Genomic DNA, 19,377 nt, shown 5'->3' on the forward strand with positions numbered 1-19,377 from the left:
TTTGACCAAGGAGGAAAGCAAACAAGAGTTGGTCGATTTGGGCAGAATTTTTTTTTTCCAAAAACACCCTTGGTTTAGAAGTCTGCAACACCTTTGTTGCAGTCTTGGAATGCATGAAAATGTGTGCAAAAGGATGGGAACTGGTCTCAAAAAAAGCCTTGAATGGGCCTCAAACTATTTTCTGTGAATTTTCAAAAAAATTGCCCAGTCTGGAAATTTTCATACTTTTTGGCCTGCAACACTTTGTCTTTCAACCATGGATAGGTCTCCACAAATATCAAAAGATGACCCTTTTAGATCTGCAATCACAGTCGGCAATTTGAAAGGGTCGATAAAACATAGTGATTTGGCAAAATTGATTTTCCTTGGAGGACATCTTCAGACTTAAATATACTAATATTCTCATGGCTTACCTCAGACTTGCAGCTATATCTGACCTCTCCCAATAGCTATCCTCCTCTTCATTCAGTTCCTAGGAAGGACATAAGGAGAAGTTTGAGGTCGAGATTAAGAAAGAATCCAATGAGAAGATTCCCAGCAGGGGAGTGATCCTGATGATGGTCGGGTCATACAAGGAAATGGATTGAGGAAAATTTAATATGTCAAGGAAGAAGTTAATGTGTCCAAGCGATTGCTTCAAGGATCAAATCCGAAGAAGACAATGAAGAATTCCAAACGATGAAGGTGAAAATACCAAAGGTTCAAGCATTGTGAAGTCTAGTCATTCAAGAGAAAGAAGTCCAAGAACCTCAAGAATCCCATAGGATAAGGTGGTGGAATTAAGATAAAGATTGCATGGAGAAGTTAAGAGGTCATGGAGTTATAACATGTAGGCCTTAGTAGTATTGACATAGAGGAACTAAGTGAAATTTTACTTAAGTTCGTTGATTTTGCTAAAAGGGGGAAGGAGGAAGGAGTATATAAACTAGGCCATTACCCTCTTGCTCATTGTTGGAGTGCCTTGTGTGGTGAACTAGTGAAAGTACTTAACTTCAATTGATATCCAATCTTTAGTTTGTACCCATTGATGGGATTGGAGAGGGTAGATATTGATTTGAAAACCATTTGAGTATGTCCTTAGAAGCTTACACTAGCTGGGTGGAGTCACTTGTAAACCTACATCTAGTAGAGTCTAAGTCATCCATGATTCCTTGCATTCATAATCATAATTAGAGGTAGAAGTAGTAGTAGAAGTTAAGTTGAAGTGGAAATATTGGAAGATCAAACCATATTTTCATTGCATTGTGAAGCTAAATCTTTAAAGTGCAAGTGGTTCGTGCCCATTGAATGAATAGCATAAGTCCTCTAAGTGGTTACTAACAAAACTCATTACTTCATTGAGCGAGTATCCATAGCTAAAGGAACCTTGAAGTCATTTTATGATCTTACTTTGCAAGCTTAGCATCAGAGATGGCCTTATATCTAAAGAGGATTAAATATTTGGTGTTTCACCTAGAAACATTGAGTATTTGATTTTGCATGTTGTAGTGGAATAAAACTCACATCAACAGGTAAATAAGTGATAGTGTCATATATGCCTACTAATGGTGGACTACCCACCTAAGGCAGAAAAGTGACAATGTGATAATGTCCACTAAAGTTGGAAGTTCCACTTAAAGTGGAAATTGATAAAGTGATAAATCCACCAAAGGTGGACATGTTCCTATGTGGTCTAAAGTAAACATAAGAACTTATGTGCTTAGGGCCTGCGAGAAGAACTTACTAGGTACATACAACACTTGAAGACACCAATAAAGGTGATACACCACTTTGTCACGTTTTCAAGTCAAAATAATAAAATATTATACACTAATGACACTAAAGAAGATTTGAATGTTTTACAACACAATTGTTTTCTTCGTTAGAATCTTTTGTGGAAATAACATTTTCATGTTGTGGGGGAATCTTATTTTATCAACATTAATTCTTGTGTTTGTGCCCTTTTGGGGCCTTTTGTTGGTTTGGTTCTCCATTTGCAAAGGAGTTGTACCAACACTATTGGAGAATATAACCCTTTTTTCCCACAAACAAGACACTTTTTTTTCGTAGATTAATGTCCTATGGTGGTTTGGGTGGACCACTTAGATATTTAGGTTTCTTTCCTTTCTGTTATGACATGAGAGCCTAATTGTTTATAGATTTTATAGGCTCATCTTGAAATGCTTGCTCCCATTGAAGAAAATTCACTAGTTCTGGAAGTGTAGGCTTTTGCTAGCCACATTGGGATAGGTGGCTTTCTCAAAAAGAAGGGATAGTGCTCTCAAGATGATTGGAACAAGAGAAACATGTGAATTGGTTTCCTCCAATGCTTGGAGTGATGATGACATTTCGACGACTCTTTTGAAGGACCTCATCAATTTTTCACCACTTTGCATTCTCAAATGATGAAATTGACTTTGGAGATGAAGAATTTGATAATTTTTTCAAACCCTTTTCTAAGTTTTCCCTAAGTTTAGCCCAAGCTTAATTGCACTTAGTTGTAGGCCTTGCACTAGGCCTAGCACCATGACCATTCATAGTATTTCATAGGTTTTCATTATCTACTTGGTTTTGGACCTTTGTTTTCCATGTAGAGTTGCTATCACCTCTCAAACTTGAGAGTCTGTAAGCATGATTCTGGGAGCATTTGAAGCCATTTCTGCTATGTATGAGAGCTGTTTCTATCCGAGCAGGAGGAGCTCTCCTTTATGTATACTTGTTATGCTTTTTATACCAAGTCCCTTGATACACTTACCTTTTATATAATTGTTGGCACATGGAGGAAATTGGTTCTATTGGTGCTCTAGTCAATTCCTGATGCAAGAGCATCAAGCTTGATTTTGGTGGAGTTATGCCTTTCATGGTTAGGGATGCGTTGGAGACACATTGGAGAACCTTTCCTCATGATTGCATAGAGATTGGATGGATTGAGTTGAAGTTTGAGTTGTTTGTACCTTGCTGCTGGAACTGTGTTTTCTGGTTTCTGGGTTCCTGTTGTAGGGCGTGTAACTAATATTGCGCAATGAATGAGAGGATGTTCTTTTCAAGGATTGAAGAGGGCCTAGAGTACTTCCTTATTTCAAAGGCACAAGTTCTAATTCCTAATAAGTTGGGAGATATGGCAATTCTCCTGGAGTATCGATTTCTGGCAGTTTTGCGCGACTGTTTTCTGTGCTTAACTCTCAGGATGGATGCACACTTATCCTTGGTGAATCAACCTTTGTGCCTTTAAGGGGTTGTAGAGGACCTTAAGTTATACCCTCGGTTCGAAGCATGAGTTCTAATTCAATCAGAGCTAGGAGATATCGCAATTTTGCTTGAATATCTATTTCTGGACAATTAATTTCTGTTGGAGGCCGACTTGTGGCTTAGATTGGGTAAGTAGGGGTTATGGTGAAGTCTTTTGGGATTATTATCCATCTTAGAGTGTGGAGAGTAGCTGAAGAGCAAGTTTTTCCTGAGTTTGTGGATAGAGCATTGAATGTGAGGCAGTTTACAATAGGATTGTGATGAAGTTGTGTGTGTGTGGATAGAGTGCTAAATGTGAGGCAGTTTACACTTGAATCTTGGATATAGTTGGAGCAGAGCTAGGGCTGCAGCTGGAAAACAAGGAGATTGCTTGGTGGGCTTGCGAGCCAAAGTTTAGAGTTCCTTGGTGATTTCTTCGAGATTGCTGTTATGTTACAAATCTAGGCTAGCTGGGATTGGTTTTGTAAGTTGGATCTTGAGGGATCTTGTAGAATTGTTATTGTATTTGGCCATAACCGGGAAGGCCTTATAGCCTGACACATTGCAAGTAATAGTTATTTTATGAATAAATTATTGTAATTTGGTTTTAGATCTTGCATTATTGCTTCTTGTTGTTGTGTTTCCGCTATGTGGTTATATAGCTGGGTGCTAGGACATCTCCTTTGGAGATCCTCCAGCCTTGCGTTGCGTCAGATGGTATCAGAGCCAAGGTTGTTTCTGTGTGTAGACAGATCGCCGAAGTTGAGGCAGTTTGCACCAGGACTTGGGTTGGAGAAGTAGATCTAAGTTGATCTTGATTTGGTGGTGGATTTTCTTTTTGGAGTCCTAGATCTCTTGGTTGTGAGGTGGTAGATCATGGTTTTGACTTGCAATTGCAGAGGGCTTACAGATGGATCGATGGATGCGAAGATGGAAGACTGATCTTGTTGAGGCATGATCTTAGAGAGCTTTTGGATTGCAGATCCGTGGTCATGGACTTGTGATGTGGTTCCTAATTGTTCATGCAAGGTGGCAGGTTGCGATCTGACTTGCAAACAATTCGAGGTTGTCACAAGGAGCATGGGAAGGATTTGTTACAGAGGGTTTACAAAGATCTTGGGAGATGGCTCCAAGAGGATTGGACCTTGAGATGATTGCGAATCTTCATGATGTGGTGGAAAGGAGGTTTTCTAAAATGTCTACTCGGGTTGAAGCTAGTTTGGCTGATCGAACTAAGAAGGTGGTTGCTTAGTTTGAAACTAGTTCAGCTAATTGAGATAAGGATAGGATGAGGAAGGCATTTGGTAGATGGTTGTGGCGTTGGAGTCTACCGATCTGGAAGAGAGTTGTTTGGCCGGTTAAGAGACTTGTTCGTGAGAGAAGATGGCATGACAAGGTCAAGGTGGAAGAGGTTGGTTTTGTTGATCAGTTTGTGAATTCTAATACAGAACTTGCAGAGCAATTGGAGGTTGTTGTTGAAGATATTCTTAAACTTGTTGATGCTGGGATAAACATTCGTTTTCGTGATCATTTGGTTGGATCTGACATGGAAATTGCAGAGCACTTGGTCATGGATGATTTGGTTGCTGTTGGTGATGAGTTGTGTGTTGAAGAGCATCTTGTTGTGAGCAATGAGGTTGCTGGTGTTGTTAGTTTGACATGTGTTGATGGAGATCTTCATATTGCTAGTGATGTGGAGTTTGTTGCTGCTGATGTGGATGAGGGTTTGCTGATGAAGCCTTATGTTCAGTTTATTCTTGGGTGTGAGCATGTTGATTGAGTTGCTGATATGTATTTGATTCTGATGTTTCAGTGGATGAAGCATAGATGGATGATTTTCAAATTTGTTCTATTGACTTTGATGAAGTGAAAGCCTTTGGTAAAGATGAAGTTGGTTGCAGATCTTCCTTTGGGCATCAAAGTATGGGACATACTTTAATATTTACTTGGGGAATCTGATGTAGGAGCATCGAGCTTGGTCTTGGAGGGGTTATGCTTTTCATGGTTAGGGATGTGTTGGAGACACATTGGAGAACCTTTCCTCATGATTGCATAGAGATCGGATGGATTGAGTTGAAGTTTGAGCTATTTGTACCTTGCTGCTAGAACTGTGTTTTCTGGTTTTTGGGTGCTTGTTGCAGGGCATGTAACTAATTTTGCGCAATGAATGAGAGGATGCGCTTTTCAGGGATTGAAGAGGGCCTAGAGTACTTCCTTGCTTCAGAGGCGCAGTTTCTAATTCCTCATAAGTTGAGAGATATGGCAATTCTCCTGGAGTATTGATTTCTGGCAATTTTGCACGACTGTTTTTTGTGCTTAACTTTCAGGATGGATGCGTACTTATCCTTGGTGAATCAGCCTTTGCGCCTTTAAGGGGTTGTAGAGGACCTAGAGTTATACCTTCGATTCGAAGCATGAGTTCTAATTCAATCAGAGCTAGGAGACATCTCGATTTTTCTCGGATATCAATTTCTGGACTGTGGAGGCCAACTTGTGGCTTAGATTGGTATAAGTAGGTGGTGAAGTCTTTTGGGATTATTATCCATCTTGGAGTGTGGAGAGTAGCTGAAAAGCGAGTTTTTCCCGACTCCGTGGACAAAGTGCCGAATGTGAGGCAGTTTACAATAGGATTGTGATGAAGTTGTGAGTGTGTGGACGGAGCGCCGAATGTGAGGCAGTTTACACTTGAATCTTGGATATAGTTGGAGCAGAGCTAGGGCTGCAGCTGGAAAACAAGGAGATTGCTTGGTGGGCGTGTGAGCAAAAGTTTAGATTTCCTTGGTGGTTTCTTCCATATTGCAGTTATGTTACAGATTTGGGCTAGTTGGGATTGGTTTTGTAAGTTGGATCTTGAGGGATCTTGTAGAATTGTTATTGTAATTGCTATTGTATTTGGCCATAACTGGGAAGGCCTTATAGCCCAACACATTGCAGGTAACAGTTATTTTATGAATAAATTATTGTAATTTGGTATCAGATCTTGCATTATTGCTTCTTGCTGTTGTGTTTCCGCTGTGTGGTTATATAATTGGGGGCTAGGACATCTCCTTTGGGGATCCTCCTACCTTGCACTGTGTCAGTTCCTTGTATTTCCAAAGATGCACTTAGGAAACCTTTTGGCCTTTGGTATAAAGTCTTTATGATCAAAACATAGGTAGGTTAGGCCAATTAATAGAAATTGGTATAATATCTTCTTGACAGTTTGAGCTAGTGAGGGTTTTCCCTTCAAATCTCAGAAGGGATACAAGCGTAACTTGCTATAAACAAAGAATAAACCTTAAGTGACATCTGAGAAATCTAATTTGTTTATCACTAACTATTTATGCTAGTTTTTTTTTAATTACAGCCAGCGATCTTTACATAGATTTGTAAATACTGACCTACAAGTGTATCTTAAAAGAATTCCATAGTGAGGCCTTTATATTGATTCTTTATATTCCTAATAACAACTAATATATCTAGGATAATATGCATTACAAAAAAGGATTATATTATATATTTTCAAAGATTTGTTGAGCCATTGGTTAAGGAATGATACATTTTTAATTGGGAGACAAACTAAAAAATATTGGGTCAAATGAATTAAGATAGAAATATTTTATATCGAAATGAGATAGATCATGCCCATACAAATATATAAGCGTCCCTTATTGACCACATCACTCTACATCTTATATTAAAAGACTTATACCTGTATCGCGATAGAAAACCAATCAATTATAACAATAGAAGAAGTGTATTGTCAAAGATATGCAGATCTCTTGAAATATTGTACCAAGAATGGAGAGCAATATGTAAAAAATGCATTTGATATTAATATTAAAAGGGAGTTTACAGTCTTTTCTTTGAAATATATAACTTTATACAATTGACTTCACAATCTATGACTCCCTCAAACTAAGTATGGACTAAATAACGTTGAATTAGAGAGAGAGAGAGAGAGAGAGAGAGAGAGAGAGAGAGAGAGAGAGAGATTCCAATACAAAACACACAACTGATATAAATATATATTTTTTTCATGGAGGATATCAGATTCAAGCCATTAAATTATGGATTCAACATGTTCTCAAAGGTATTTCATGTAACAGATTGCGGTTTATAGGTTGTTGATATTTTCAAACAAAGAGTTGAGGGCTGATAGTTGACAATATGCCTATCTTGCTGAATTATCATTCTATCTATTATGCAATCTCTGTGTGTGTGTGTGTGCGTGTGTGTGTGTGTGTGTGTGTGTGTGAGAGAGAGAGAGAGAGAGAGAGAGAGAGAGAGAGAGAGAGATTCCAATATAAAACACAATCGATATAAATTTATTTTGCTTTCATGGAGGATATCAGATTCAAGTCTTTAAATTATGATCGGCTAAGTTGTTAGAATATTAATGGTAACTATTTCTAGTTCTGTACAGGATTCAACATGTTCTCAAAGGTATTTCATGTAACAGATTGCGATTTATAGTTATTGATATTTTCAAGCAAAGAGTTAGAGGGCTGATAGTTGACAATATACCTATCTTGCTGAATTATCATTCTATCACTATTATGCAATCTGTGTTATTGGGTGTGAATTCACTTATTAAACTTGAAGCTGAATGATGATGTCAACATTTGTATTGATGTTGTTTGTTTGTATAAATGGTAGCTTTGCATGCAACTTAACAATTTCTTTCTTGAAATCATGTTTGTCCTATGTTGAAGTAGATGTTGCTTTCAAATCTTGTTTGCATCAGATTGCTAATCCTTGTTTTTGACATTAGGAAGATGTCACCGTTCCTGTGTTTTGATTAGTAGCTTTCATTTGTAATTTCATTGAATATTGCTTGTAAGACGAGCTGTTTCTAGTGGTGTTCTTGTGCCTGATGCAAAAAGATGGCATACGTATAGCTATTTCTTTTATACAAAACTTCCCAAATGAAATATCGTATAGTGTTTGTAACTTAATATTGTTTATATATTAGTCTCTAGGGAGTTTGAGATCTCAGGGAGCTCCACCTTACAATTTGAAGACAGCTATTACCCCACATGTTGTTGTAGTTTGAGTTGTATTAATAAGGACAATTTTAAATGTAACAGAATGATGCAGCTCAAGAGAAAACCCTGATTCAATGCTGTACTTTATCCATAGCGAACAAATTTAAAGAGATTGATTGGTCATCCGTCATACTGTTATAGATAGGAAAACAACAGTTAAGCTTTACAGCCCTGGGTCAGCTTTCCCAGACTTGTAATTAAGCACTTTATGCTCCCAACTCTCTGCCCCCTAGTTGGAAGGCTTTGAAAAATTATTCTTGTAGGTTTCCCATGTTGGCATTTATGACAATGATCTTGTGAGTGGCCTATAAATATGCACCCCTTAGGTGCTTGTTGACTAAAACCTTTGCGTGTATAATGATAGAAAAATATAACAATTCAATATCAAATTAGTTAGAATCTACTCACAAGGCCATAACATGGTTCCAGTAGTTGGAATTTTGCAATAATGTTTTATAACATTACAATATAACTGTTAACATGATATCTAATAAAAATCATGGTTCTAGAGTAGGATCCTTCATAGAAAGTTAGGTCAGTTTGTGAGGGAACCAAAGTTTTTGTATACATTACATGGTCATGCCTTACTGATTCACATGCTAAAAAGGTAGAAATGTTATCTCAGAGCTTATGGAATGAGCTAACAAGAGCAAAAACTCTAGATTGATTTTTTTTTATGAATGTATCATTATAAGTAGCCATTGCAAACTAGTGATGGCTTTCTGGTTTCCAAGTGAACATCAATATTGTTTAAGCCTTAGGGCATTGATTTTAAGACTTGAGAAGACATTACCAGAATATGGTACTTGGTCTAATTTCAACCTTTTCAAAAACGTGCTAGAAGCTTGCATTTTGAACACAGTTTGATGAGGAGAATTCAGTGAATGATCATTTGTTTTTTCTTTACATCAATGTGGGTTTCATCTTTTCATATTTATATTATGAATTATTACTTGTAATGGGATTTTGGGTTCCTAGTGCTGCTTAACAACATTTTAATGTTTTTTTTATTAACGTGTAAGAGAGCCTATGCTTTTTCACCTCTAAGCAGTATAGTAGGCCAAATGTATTCTATTTCACCACAAAGTGGTGTAAATTATACAAGTCTTATGCAATATGTAGAACATCTTAATGATTGATGGAGCAGCATCCAGAAAGATGGTAAAGGTGAACTTTCATTTACTGCAGAGTTTGTATGTGTATATATGCATATGCATATATGTGGGTTTATGTATATAGTTATACAGTCTCTAATGATTAGGTTTCATATATGTAGATAGTAATTTAATGTTTTTATGTATTCTTGCTGGGTAATCCTATACAGGACATAAGAAGCGGTGTTTTACATATGGAGAAGTTTGCAGACAAATGGGCAAAAAACGGGCAGAATGAACAATGGCAAGAAAAATGGTGGGAGCATTATGATGCAACAGGTCATGCAGAAAAATGGGCAGACAAATGGTGTCAAATAGATCTCAACACTCCCTTGGAAGCTGGCCATGCTCATGTTTGGCATGAAAGGTAGCAAATACGACTGACATTCTTCTGTGTCCAATTTAATTAAAATGAGATAAAAACATAAATAGGGTGCAGAATACTACCATGAGGAAAACTAGTCATCTTCAAAAGGCATGAGATTTTGTCTGATGCATTTGACAAGCTTCTGTTGTAACTCAATTGAAGATATTACAGAAAATATCCATGCAAAGGTGTTCTTTCCTGTATTATCTCTATAAAAAGTCAGCATACTCTGCACCTTTTGGTGTGATGTTCTTTAAATATTTCATTTTGTTGACTAGGACTTTAAAAATTGGCTAGGCATTAGCTTTGGTAATTCATCGTCTGTACATTAATTTCTTTTCCCTTTTGATTTATGCTAGTCTGCTGGTTTTATAGCAATGAAGCCTTGTAGTTTTGTGCTATACCTTAACTAAAATGCCTGAAATTTCACAGGTGGGGTGAAAAGTATGATGGTAAGGGTAGTGCCATGAAGTACACAGATAAATGGGCTGAACGTGCAGAGGGTGGAAATAGATGGAGCAAATGGGGTGACAAATGGGATGAGAACTTTGATCAAAACAGCAATGGAATTAGACAAGGAGAAACTTGGTGGGAAGGAGTGTCAGGTGAAAGATGGAACCGAACATGGGGAGAAGAACATGATGGTTCTGGTTGGATCCATAAATATGGGAAAAGTAGCAGTGGAGAACATTGGGATACTCATGAAGAACAAGAAACGTGGTATGAGAGGAATCCTCATTTTGGTTTTCGTCATTGTTTTGAAAATTCCCAGGAGTTACGAAGGGTACGTAAACGCGTCAGGCCAAAGCTCTAATTGCAGACATACATTAATTGGATTCAGGCAGTCCTATTTTTACCTAATACTAATAGTCAATTCCCGTTTCTGTGAAAGACTAGTGCAGTCCTTACTATTAATAGTGAAAAAGGCTTAGTTGAAAATATGAAAGAAATAAGATAAATTTAAAATCAATTGATTTGTACAAACTTACGTATAATCAATTCCATTACATAAAGTCAATTTGAGCTGTCCTCAATTGCTTTGTGATGATTTGCTTGTACTTACCATTTGTGACACACTGATTGATTTGGGCAAACTAGGTCAGGGTGCCCTTAAATCATGTGGATAATTGTTATTCTACAGTGATTTTAGAAGAAGCTTCAAAATTTTAATTTGCCTTCTGATTTGTAACCAAGCAACAATTTAGTAAATGGATATATTATAGATTGGCTTATGAACCTGTGATCTTGACGATCTCCCTTATCATGATAGAATATGAATGAAAATGGATATATTACAGATTAGCTTATGAACCTGTGATCTTGACGATCTCCCTTATCATAATGGAATATGAATGAAATTGATTGATTTAATGGTCCAGTTGCATACTGTTTTATAATAACCAATCATCTTTTTACACAATCTTTATAGCTCTTAGATTCTTAATAATTTCCTTGTAAAATTTAGCAGGTGTCTCTTTTTTTCTCTTTTTAACAAATGTGAATGAGGATTACTAATCTCTATATGAAAGATAGCCCACATAACATGGATGTGCTTCAACTGTAAAACTGGTGGCTTCTATATATAGTGTACACAGAGCACCCCCACATAAAGTTCCCAAAGATAGAAATTTGGTTTTCCTAATGGGGTCAATCTCCGAGTAAATATATCACATCCTAGAAAGTGTGCAAGTGTAGTTACCGAAAAATTGTCAAAGAATCGCAAGAAACTGTGTTTTATTGCTCAGCCTCTCTGCTAGTATTTTCATTAAAAAAATATGTTTTTTGGGCCTCAGTTGCTTTCACAAATTTTGGACAGAAAATCATGATTTTTCCTTTAATTTGTGGGTTTCTGTATTTTACCCTAGCCCTTGATTATGTGGTTTGGCAATTTATTGTTGGGAAAGATTTTTGCTGCCATGGAAGAAAGCATTGGTGACCTTGACACTACATGGGTGGTATATCTCAACTATTAATGCCAGGTGCAAGTTGTGAGTTATTTTGAATAATTAAATACCCCTTGGTTGTAGTATTTATGCTGAAAGGACATTGCAACTAAACTGCCGAATAATGAAGCCAATAACAAAGAATTCCAAAGGCCAAACCCCAAGGGAATGACGTCTAGAATGTTACAAGAGAGGATAGACGTCCTCAAATGCCAAGAACGGAGCTGCAACTCACACACCAATTTTTTCTCATATTCAACTTGCCTAATGAAGCCACAAATGCTTCCTTTTATTCTATTTCCAAGGGTCCGCTCAACTCATATGGGCAATGTGGGATAAAAGATGTGTAATATATAAAACGTATATTAAAATACACCTTATGCCTCCCTTGGGTACACATCACCATAAAATAAATATTAAAGTAACACTTTAATATTTTACAATTAAATTAGATGTTACTTTAATAAAACTTCAGGCATTAAAATGTATTAGCAATCGGACTCCGAATAATGCGAGTGATAGCTCATCGGAAAGCTCTCACCGAGGAGTATTGAATCCAATCACCAAAATTGACCTGCACTATGTCTTGCCGACTTACTAAAAATAGTAAGTATGCATGCCTGAAACTGAGTAAATCAACTTCGTTTTGGCCCAAACTGGAAATGACTAGGCCAAAACACTCCAAGATCCCTTTAAACCCTTCGTTAGCCCTCGGGACCATGTAGAACAAGGCTAACGCACACACACTTGGTCAACTACTAAAATGGGGACATTACAGATATTTACACAAAATGTGGTAATCTTTTTGTTTCTTTTGGTAAAAATCACTCTAAATGGTCGTACAGCAGATTTATTAACACACAAGAAACAATGCTGTTTGTGATGCCAATCAGTACACTCGGTACACTTATATTTTATTGTTGATCTTATTAGTTTGATGTGAAAAAAAAGGTGGTTGATAACTTGAAATTATTTAGGACTTTGTTCAAATTACCTATCATTTATATTTGTCTGTCTTGATCAAGACATTCCACGATAACCTCTATTGATTATGGTGGAATCTTTTGCTATTCCTTTAGAAAGAATAAATGTGAAGTCATTCCATACTTGAGTTCCTCTCGAATTGCTTCCATCTTTTTCTTATTTTTCGATCTTGTGGTTGTCATGTGTGAAGGTGATACCTTTAATGGGATCGCATATAACAATGTAGATAAGATATTTTTTTCTTCAAAACAAAAATTAATCAGAGAAACTGGATCTTAAAAATGATAAAGATAAAGCTTTACTCGAAATAGAGTTGTGAGTCCAAGAGAACAGATAAAAATTGAAATACATCAATTGGAGAGTTGGAAGACTCTAAAATCAACATTATTCACTAATGATAAAAGACTAGCGGGCTTTTCAACTTGGAATAGACTTGCGGAAAAGACTTGTGAGACCAAGTGATTGATTTGAATCTGTGATCCTGGCTTATGTATGCAGACTAATTTCAATTGTCTGATATAATCATTGGGAACATAAATAGGTTCACCAGCAGTCTTAATATGAGTTAAGTGCTTGGATCTATTTTTCTTTTTGGTGGTTGCAATTGAACTGAGACAATTCTGTGAGTATGAGATATTTTTTTCTTCAAATGAATTATGAAAGAGAAAGCTAACATAGTAGACTAGATCTAGAAATAAGACACATAAAGGTACACAGGTCTACAAGCTGAAGTTGAAAGTGTTAGATTGGTGTTTTGGGTGTTGTATCAGAGGGTGGGAATGGTGATAGAAAAGAGTAGAATTGAAATTAGGAGGTTTTATAGGTCTATCTTTCAAAAAGTCACTTGAGAACAATCAGACACATGTGCTGGGTGTCCTGGTCTAAGAGTTTTCACATCTTAAAAGTCATTGCTACTTATAGCTATTCGCTTTGCACTCCTCTAAACTTTTGTTCTTAGATGGTTTAATTCTGCAGACACAAAACAATGAGAAAGAATGTTGTCTTCTATAGGGGCTTGCCTAAGTCAAAGCTCATGTTGGTTTTCCCACCTCAAGAATGGCCTTGAAATGTAAAAGAGTGCATGCCATAGGGAGGAGGGAGACAAATCACTAATGGAAATATGATGAAATATAACAGACAACATCTTATCATGTTTTCATCACTCGTTCAATAAAATCTTAAATCTATATAGAAGATTAAATAATAATCAATTATACTATAGCAATGAACTTAGATTGATGAATTGTTTACTTGACATCTCTTGGAAACTTGATGTTAATTGCTCTTATATTTTTAGCATAAACTTGATATTGACATGGTAAGATGTTGGCCTAATGCTTGGATGCTTCACAATGAATGTTAGATGAATGCTTGCTTGCTTGATAATAATAGTGCTCATGAAAATTGTTAGGATTATAGTAATGAAAGGACTAGGGTTATTGATGAATTGTTTACTTGACATCTTTTGGAGATTTGATGTTAATTGTGTTGAGTTTTGAGCCTAGAAATATAAGATAAGATAAGATAATTTTATTAATGTCCAACAAAGGAAGATAAACAACAATGAGCAAGAGTCAAAATTGAAACAATAAACACTAGAAATAACTTGGGAAAACCCTTCTAGAATGAAGGGAAAAATCCAGCCACACAACAAAAATATCATTTTATTGATCATAAAAGTTTAGAGTGCAATATCTTTTGCTTGATGCGAATATATAACAATATGAGAGACTCTTCACATTACAACCAAAGGTCTCTTAAGATTCTCAAAACTCTTATAATTAATTATGACTTTTCAAATATTCATGCTTTAATGCATGTGAATGACACGCCATTTATATTTAATATTACAAATTAAACTTAAGTGTCATTTTCAGCTAAAGATGACAATAACGGTAATAATGTCTAGATTTTGAGAGAAAGATCTCTATCGCAACTACAAACTTTAACACTCTTAGCAAAATATATATTTAACTGATCAGTCACACAAAGCTGCTACCAAAAAATGTCTGATAAATTTTGATAGTACAAATTCAAAACATAATCCACGAAGTTACTCAACATGAAAACCTATAACAATGAGTCATATTTATGGAATCACTCAACATGAAAATATATAACAATTACTCATTGGAATCACTCAACATGAAAACCAATAACAATTACTCATATTCATAGAATCACTCAACATAAAAACCTATAACAATTACTCATATTCATGGAATTATTCAACATGAAAAGATTTGTAAGACTCACAACTAAGCCTTTATTCACAGACTCTCTCAACGTGAACTGTCATGGAATCTCTCAACGTGACATCCAACTCCTATCATAAAATCTCTCAACGTGATGGCATCATGGACTCTCTCAACATGATGTTCACTATCGCATAGTGAAAAAGATATCATAGCTGATCTTACAATCTTATTTATTCACACAAGAATAAAATAGGCAATAACAAACTAAGACTTGATTCCATTTAAGTCTCAAATTTTATAAATATCACAAGCATCACAAACATTTATGAGAGTGATGAGAATTCCATAAGTACTCTCTTAATTATGATGCCTTCCTTTGAAGCTAAAATCTCCCTTTAAAGCTGAACAACTCCCTCTGTAGCTATAATCCTTATCTTGTTGGATCCTGCAATCAAGAGAGATTATTAAAATCAACTATCAATGCTGAATATAATCTCTTTTCAAGCAATATAACCATAAATACTCATCTTTTTGTGGTCTAATCTCAATAAACACACATACACAAACAGGTTCAGAATGATGCCACAATAGCTAGTGTAAATCTCATAGCATCAATACAATTATAAGAATATAAACATCACAATAATACTTATCTCTTCAACTCTATGCAATACTATTTAATAATAAAGTCCCACTTTGTAGCTGAAGAATGCAATCAAAGTGTCGACTTGACACAATCTTGCATGAGATAATGACCAATGTGCACCCATGGTGGCCATGTATAAGATCAAGCTTTCCTAAACCATCCAACAAATTGTTGATCCCCCTCCGAGTAGCGACGATACCATATTGACTCCATCAAATTCACATACATGAAAAACGCCTTTGCCTGAATATAGTCATGTACAAACTTCATACCTGGTGGGTGGAAAGTAGCAATACTACCAAATTATGATGCTCGCCAGATTTCCATCAAACGGAAGCACCCAACACCCACCAAGCTTGGATCATATTTGATGAAAGAGCCCGTAAAAAATTATGAACACAAGACATCCGTGAAGGGTTCAATTCATATTTTTTCATTGACTTATCGTTTGATCCAAAAAAAAGAAAAATTCAGTTCGAAACAATTAGGCAAGTAGCACTCTTGATATAAAAGACAACAATCATGAAAGTTTGATAAAATACATGAAACATTAGAAACACTTTTATATTTTCTCTTAACCCTTAGCTTGCTTTCAATATCATTTACATGCCATAATTGAATTATAATAATGTTCAAAATATCTGAAAAGTAAAACTTTTGCTAGAAGAGAACTCAAAAGTTAATACCTAAAGAGATCAACAATAACTCAAGAGTTTTGGCATGAATTAAAATGACCGTTACATATAATAGCATTCAAGAATGAGAATAAACATCAACAAATTATGAATCATCAATATTCTCCATGATGGCAATGGTAGCCAAAAATAATAAAGAGACAATAGCAAAAGCCAAAAAAAAGACATTCTTTTAAGACACACAAGCCATTCACTGAGGGACAAAACAAAACTGAATCCATGCCAATATAAAAATAAAGAAATATGCACTGACGATCACAAACAATAACTGCCATGTTGGAAAACATATGCAGAGCTTCAACGATGACGTTTTCAAGACTGCACAAAGACAATAGAAAAACAGTAGAGACAAAACATAATAAGCAATTCACCGAACTAATAAATAAATACTCCTGAAAATATATGTGGCGCACATAGTACAAGACTAGACAATGACAAAACTAGTTTCATCTCTGTATAAGACAATCACATACCATGCCATGAAGGAATGAAATGAGAGTAAAACAAAAGGAGCTCATCAGAAAAACAATTGCCAGAAGAAGAATCAATGCACAAAACTTTGACATGGAAGATATTTTTCATGAGAGAGCTCAAGAACCATATCAGCAGAATAATCTAAATAATATACACAACAGAATCACGTCAAAAGGACTATCAAAAGAAATCATCCATAGATGAGTAACCAGAAATAAAAGAGAATCGGGTAACACTTCCAACATCAATGATACAGATCTATCTAGCTGCTACAAATTCAACACATACATGTAGCCTACAAAATATTTATGCAATCTACAGTAGATACACAAACTAGAGAGCAAGAGAAACTCTCTTAATGGTTGTTATTAATGTGGCTTTGATACCATGTTGAGTTTTGAGCCCAGAAGTAAAAGACGATAAAGAACAATGAATAAGAGTCAAAACTAAAACAATAAGCACCAGAAATATCCTGAAAAAACCCTTTTAGAATGAAGGGAAAAACTCAACCACACAACAAAAATATCATTTTATTGATCATAAAAGTTTAGTGTACAATATCCTTTGCTTGATGTGAATATATAACAATAGGTGAGACTTTTCACATTATAATCTAAAGTCTCTTGAGATTCTCATAACTCCTATAATTAATTATGACTCTTCCAATATTCATGCCTCAATGTATGTGAATGACACATGTCATTCATATTTAATATTACAAATTAAACTGTGTCCTTTTCAGTTGAAGATGACAATAATGGTAATAATGTCCACATTTCGAGAGATAAATAATAATAGTGCTCATGAAAATTGTTAAGACTATGGTAATGAAAGGACCAGGGTTATTGATGAATTGTTTACTTGACATCTCTTGGAGAGTTGATGTTAATTGCTCTTATATTTTTAGCATAAACTTGATATTGACATGGTAAGATGTTGACCTAATGCTTGGATGCTTTGCAATCAATGTTAGATGAATGCTTGCTTGCTTGATAATAATAGTGCCCATGAAAATTGTTAGGATTATGGTAATGAAAAGACTAGGGTTAAAAACGAATGACTAAAGTTCTTATATGCCTCATTTGACATTTGATCAATGATAGGGATCGATTAGAAGATCAATGGATGATAATATTCATAATAGGACAATATATGTAGTTAACACATGAATTGTAATCATGGAGGAAATAAATATAATATTTATTTTATTTTAATTATATACAACAAACTAAATAACATTTTTAAATTTATTTTTTTTTGAAGAATTTTTAGATAACTTAATATTTTTTAAAATGTTAAATTATAAAAAAATTAATTAAATAGAAAAACTATTTAATTGGAGGGGAATGATGAATAACTTAAATAATAATTAAATAATAAAATTTTAAATAAAAAATTATAATTAATATGCATAAAGAAAAATGATGAAGGTATGATATAAACCTTCATTAGTCAATATGAGATGAAAGTTATTAAGGTTCTACAATTCATCTGAATTTTCAAGATAATTCTAACCTGTCTCAATTTTGAAGATATATATTTGATTGTGCAATATTTTTTATCATCAATATTTAGAATCACCATTGGTGGATCATGTGGTGTGATGTGAAATATTGATGATAATAAAATTAGTGTGATGTGGAACATTAATGATAAAAAATCTGACAATCCAATTTATAAATTATCTTGCAATTTGAGATGTTTACATTTTTTATTATTTTGATTCAAAAAACCATTGAAAATTTATAATCTCTAAATTGAGGACGTTTTTAATAATTTACTAATAAGCTAAAAATAAAATAGTCTGATAACAATTATCCTTGCAAAAATCATTGTTAGATAAACATTTTCCTTATAACTTCCACTAATTTACTCAAATTTACTTTTACAATAGATTATAACTCTTTTTATGGCAAGTGATTTTAAGTCATCCATACTTCTCTTACATAGGAATTGATTTAATCCATAGTAGAAAAGGACAAAAGTTTTATCAAAGGCCCATTGGTAGATACCTTCAAAACTTATTTCTCCAATGTTTGAGCTAATATCATTTACCATTAATTCAACTACTTGGAAATCATCAATTTATTTGAATTTCAAATTTAAAATCCCAATAGATCAAAAGTTATTTGATTTATAGCATTTTAAAATGGTACACAATTTTGATAAAATAACCATAGCCTTGAGTAACTTTAAAATTAGTTAATGAGAAATACTACATATTCCTGTAAGCTATGATTAGGATCGTTTCATTTGGGCCCCGTTTGGTTGGGGAAGATGATTTTTTGACATAACCAGGTTATCTTATAACCAGGTTTTCGAAAACCTGATTTTGTGGTTTGGAAAGCCAATGGTCCGTTTGGTTGACACGGAAGATGAATATACTGTGGACCCCACAATATTATTAAAAAAATTGTCATAAAATTCAAAACCTGGTTTTAATTTCGAATTCCACCTTTTTGTTGGAAGAAACTTCTTCCAATTTTTGACCAAAATTGGAAGATGAAATTGAAAACCAGGTTATAATTTTAACCAACCAAACACCAAAGTTTTTTTGCAAAACCTGATTTTGCCTCTGATAACCCGATTTTGGCCCTCATCTTCCAGCAACCAAACGGGGCCTTGATGAAGAATGAATTTGATGTTGAACACAGTCAAGTGAGGAAATGGGGGTGAATTAGC

The 19,377-nt window shown here is 34.9% G+C and overlaps 1 protein-coding gene across 3 annotated transcripts in view; it reads left to right on the plus strand.

The window, feature by feature from the left end:
• Positions 1-10,987, plus strand: part of LOC149546614 (protein LIKE EARLY STARVATION, chloroplastic) — a 46,309-nt gene extending 35,322 nt beyond the window's left edge. For all 3 annotated transcript variants that reach the window (XM_089791304.1, XM_089791303.1, XM_089791305.1), the window contains 2 exons: positions 9,559-9,755; positions 10,188-10,987. In XM_089791304.1, coding sequence (XP_089647430.1) covers positions 9,559-9,755; positions 10,188-10,569 — 579 coding nt within the window. In that variant the 3' untranslated portion in view covers positions 10,570-10,987. The remainder of the gene's footprint in view (positions 1-9,558; positions 9,756-10,187) is intronic.
• Positions 10,988-19,377: the final 8,390 nt, after the last annotated feature.

Source organism: Cupressus sempervirens, chromosome 7 (genome assembly GCF_028749045.1).
Source record: "Cupressus sempervirens isolate cs-2001-9-10 chromosome 7, ASM2874904v1, whole genome shotgun sequence".
In the NCBI taxonomy this organism is placed as follows: Eukaryota; Viridiplantae; Streptophyta; class Pinopsida; order Cupressales; family Cupressaceae; genus Cupressus; species Cupressus sempervirens.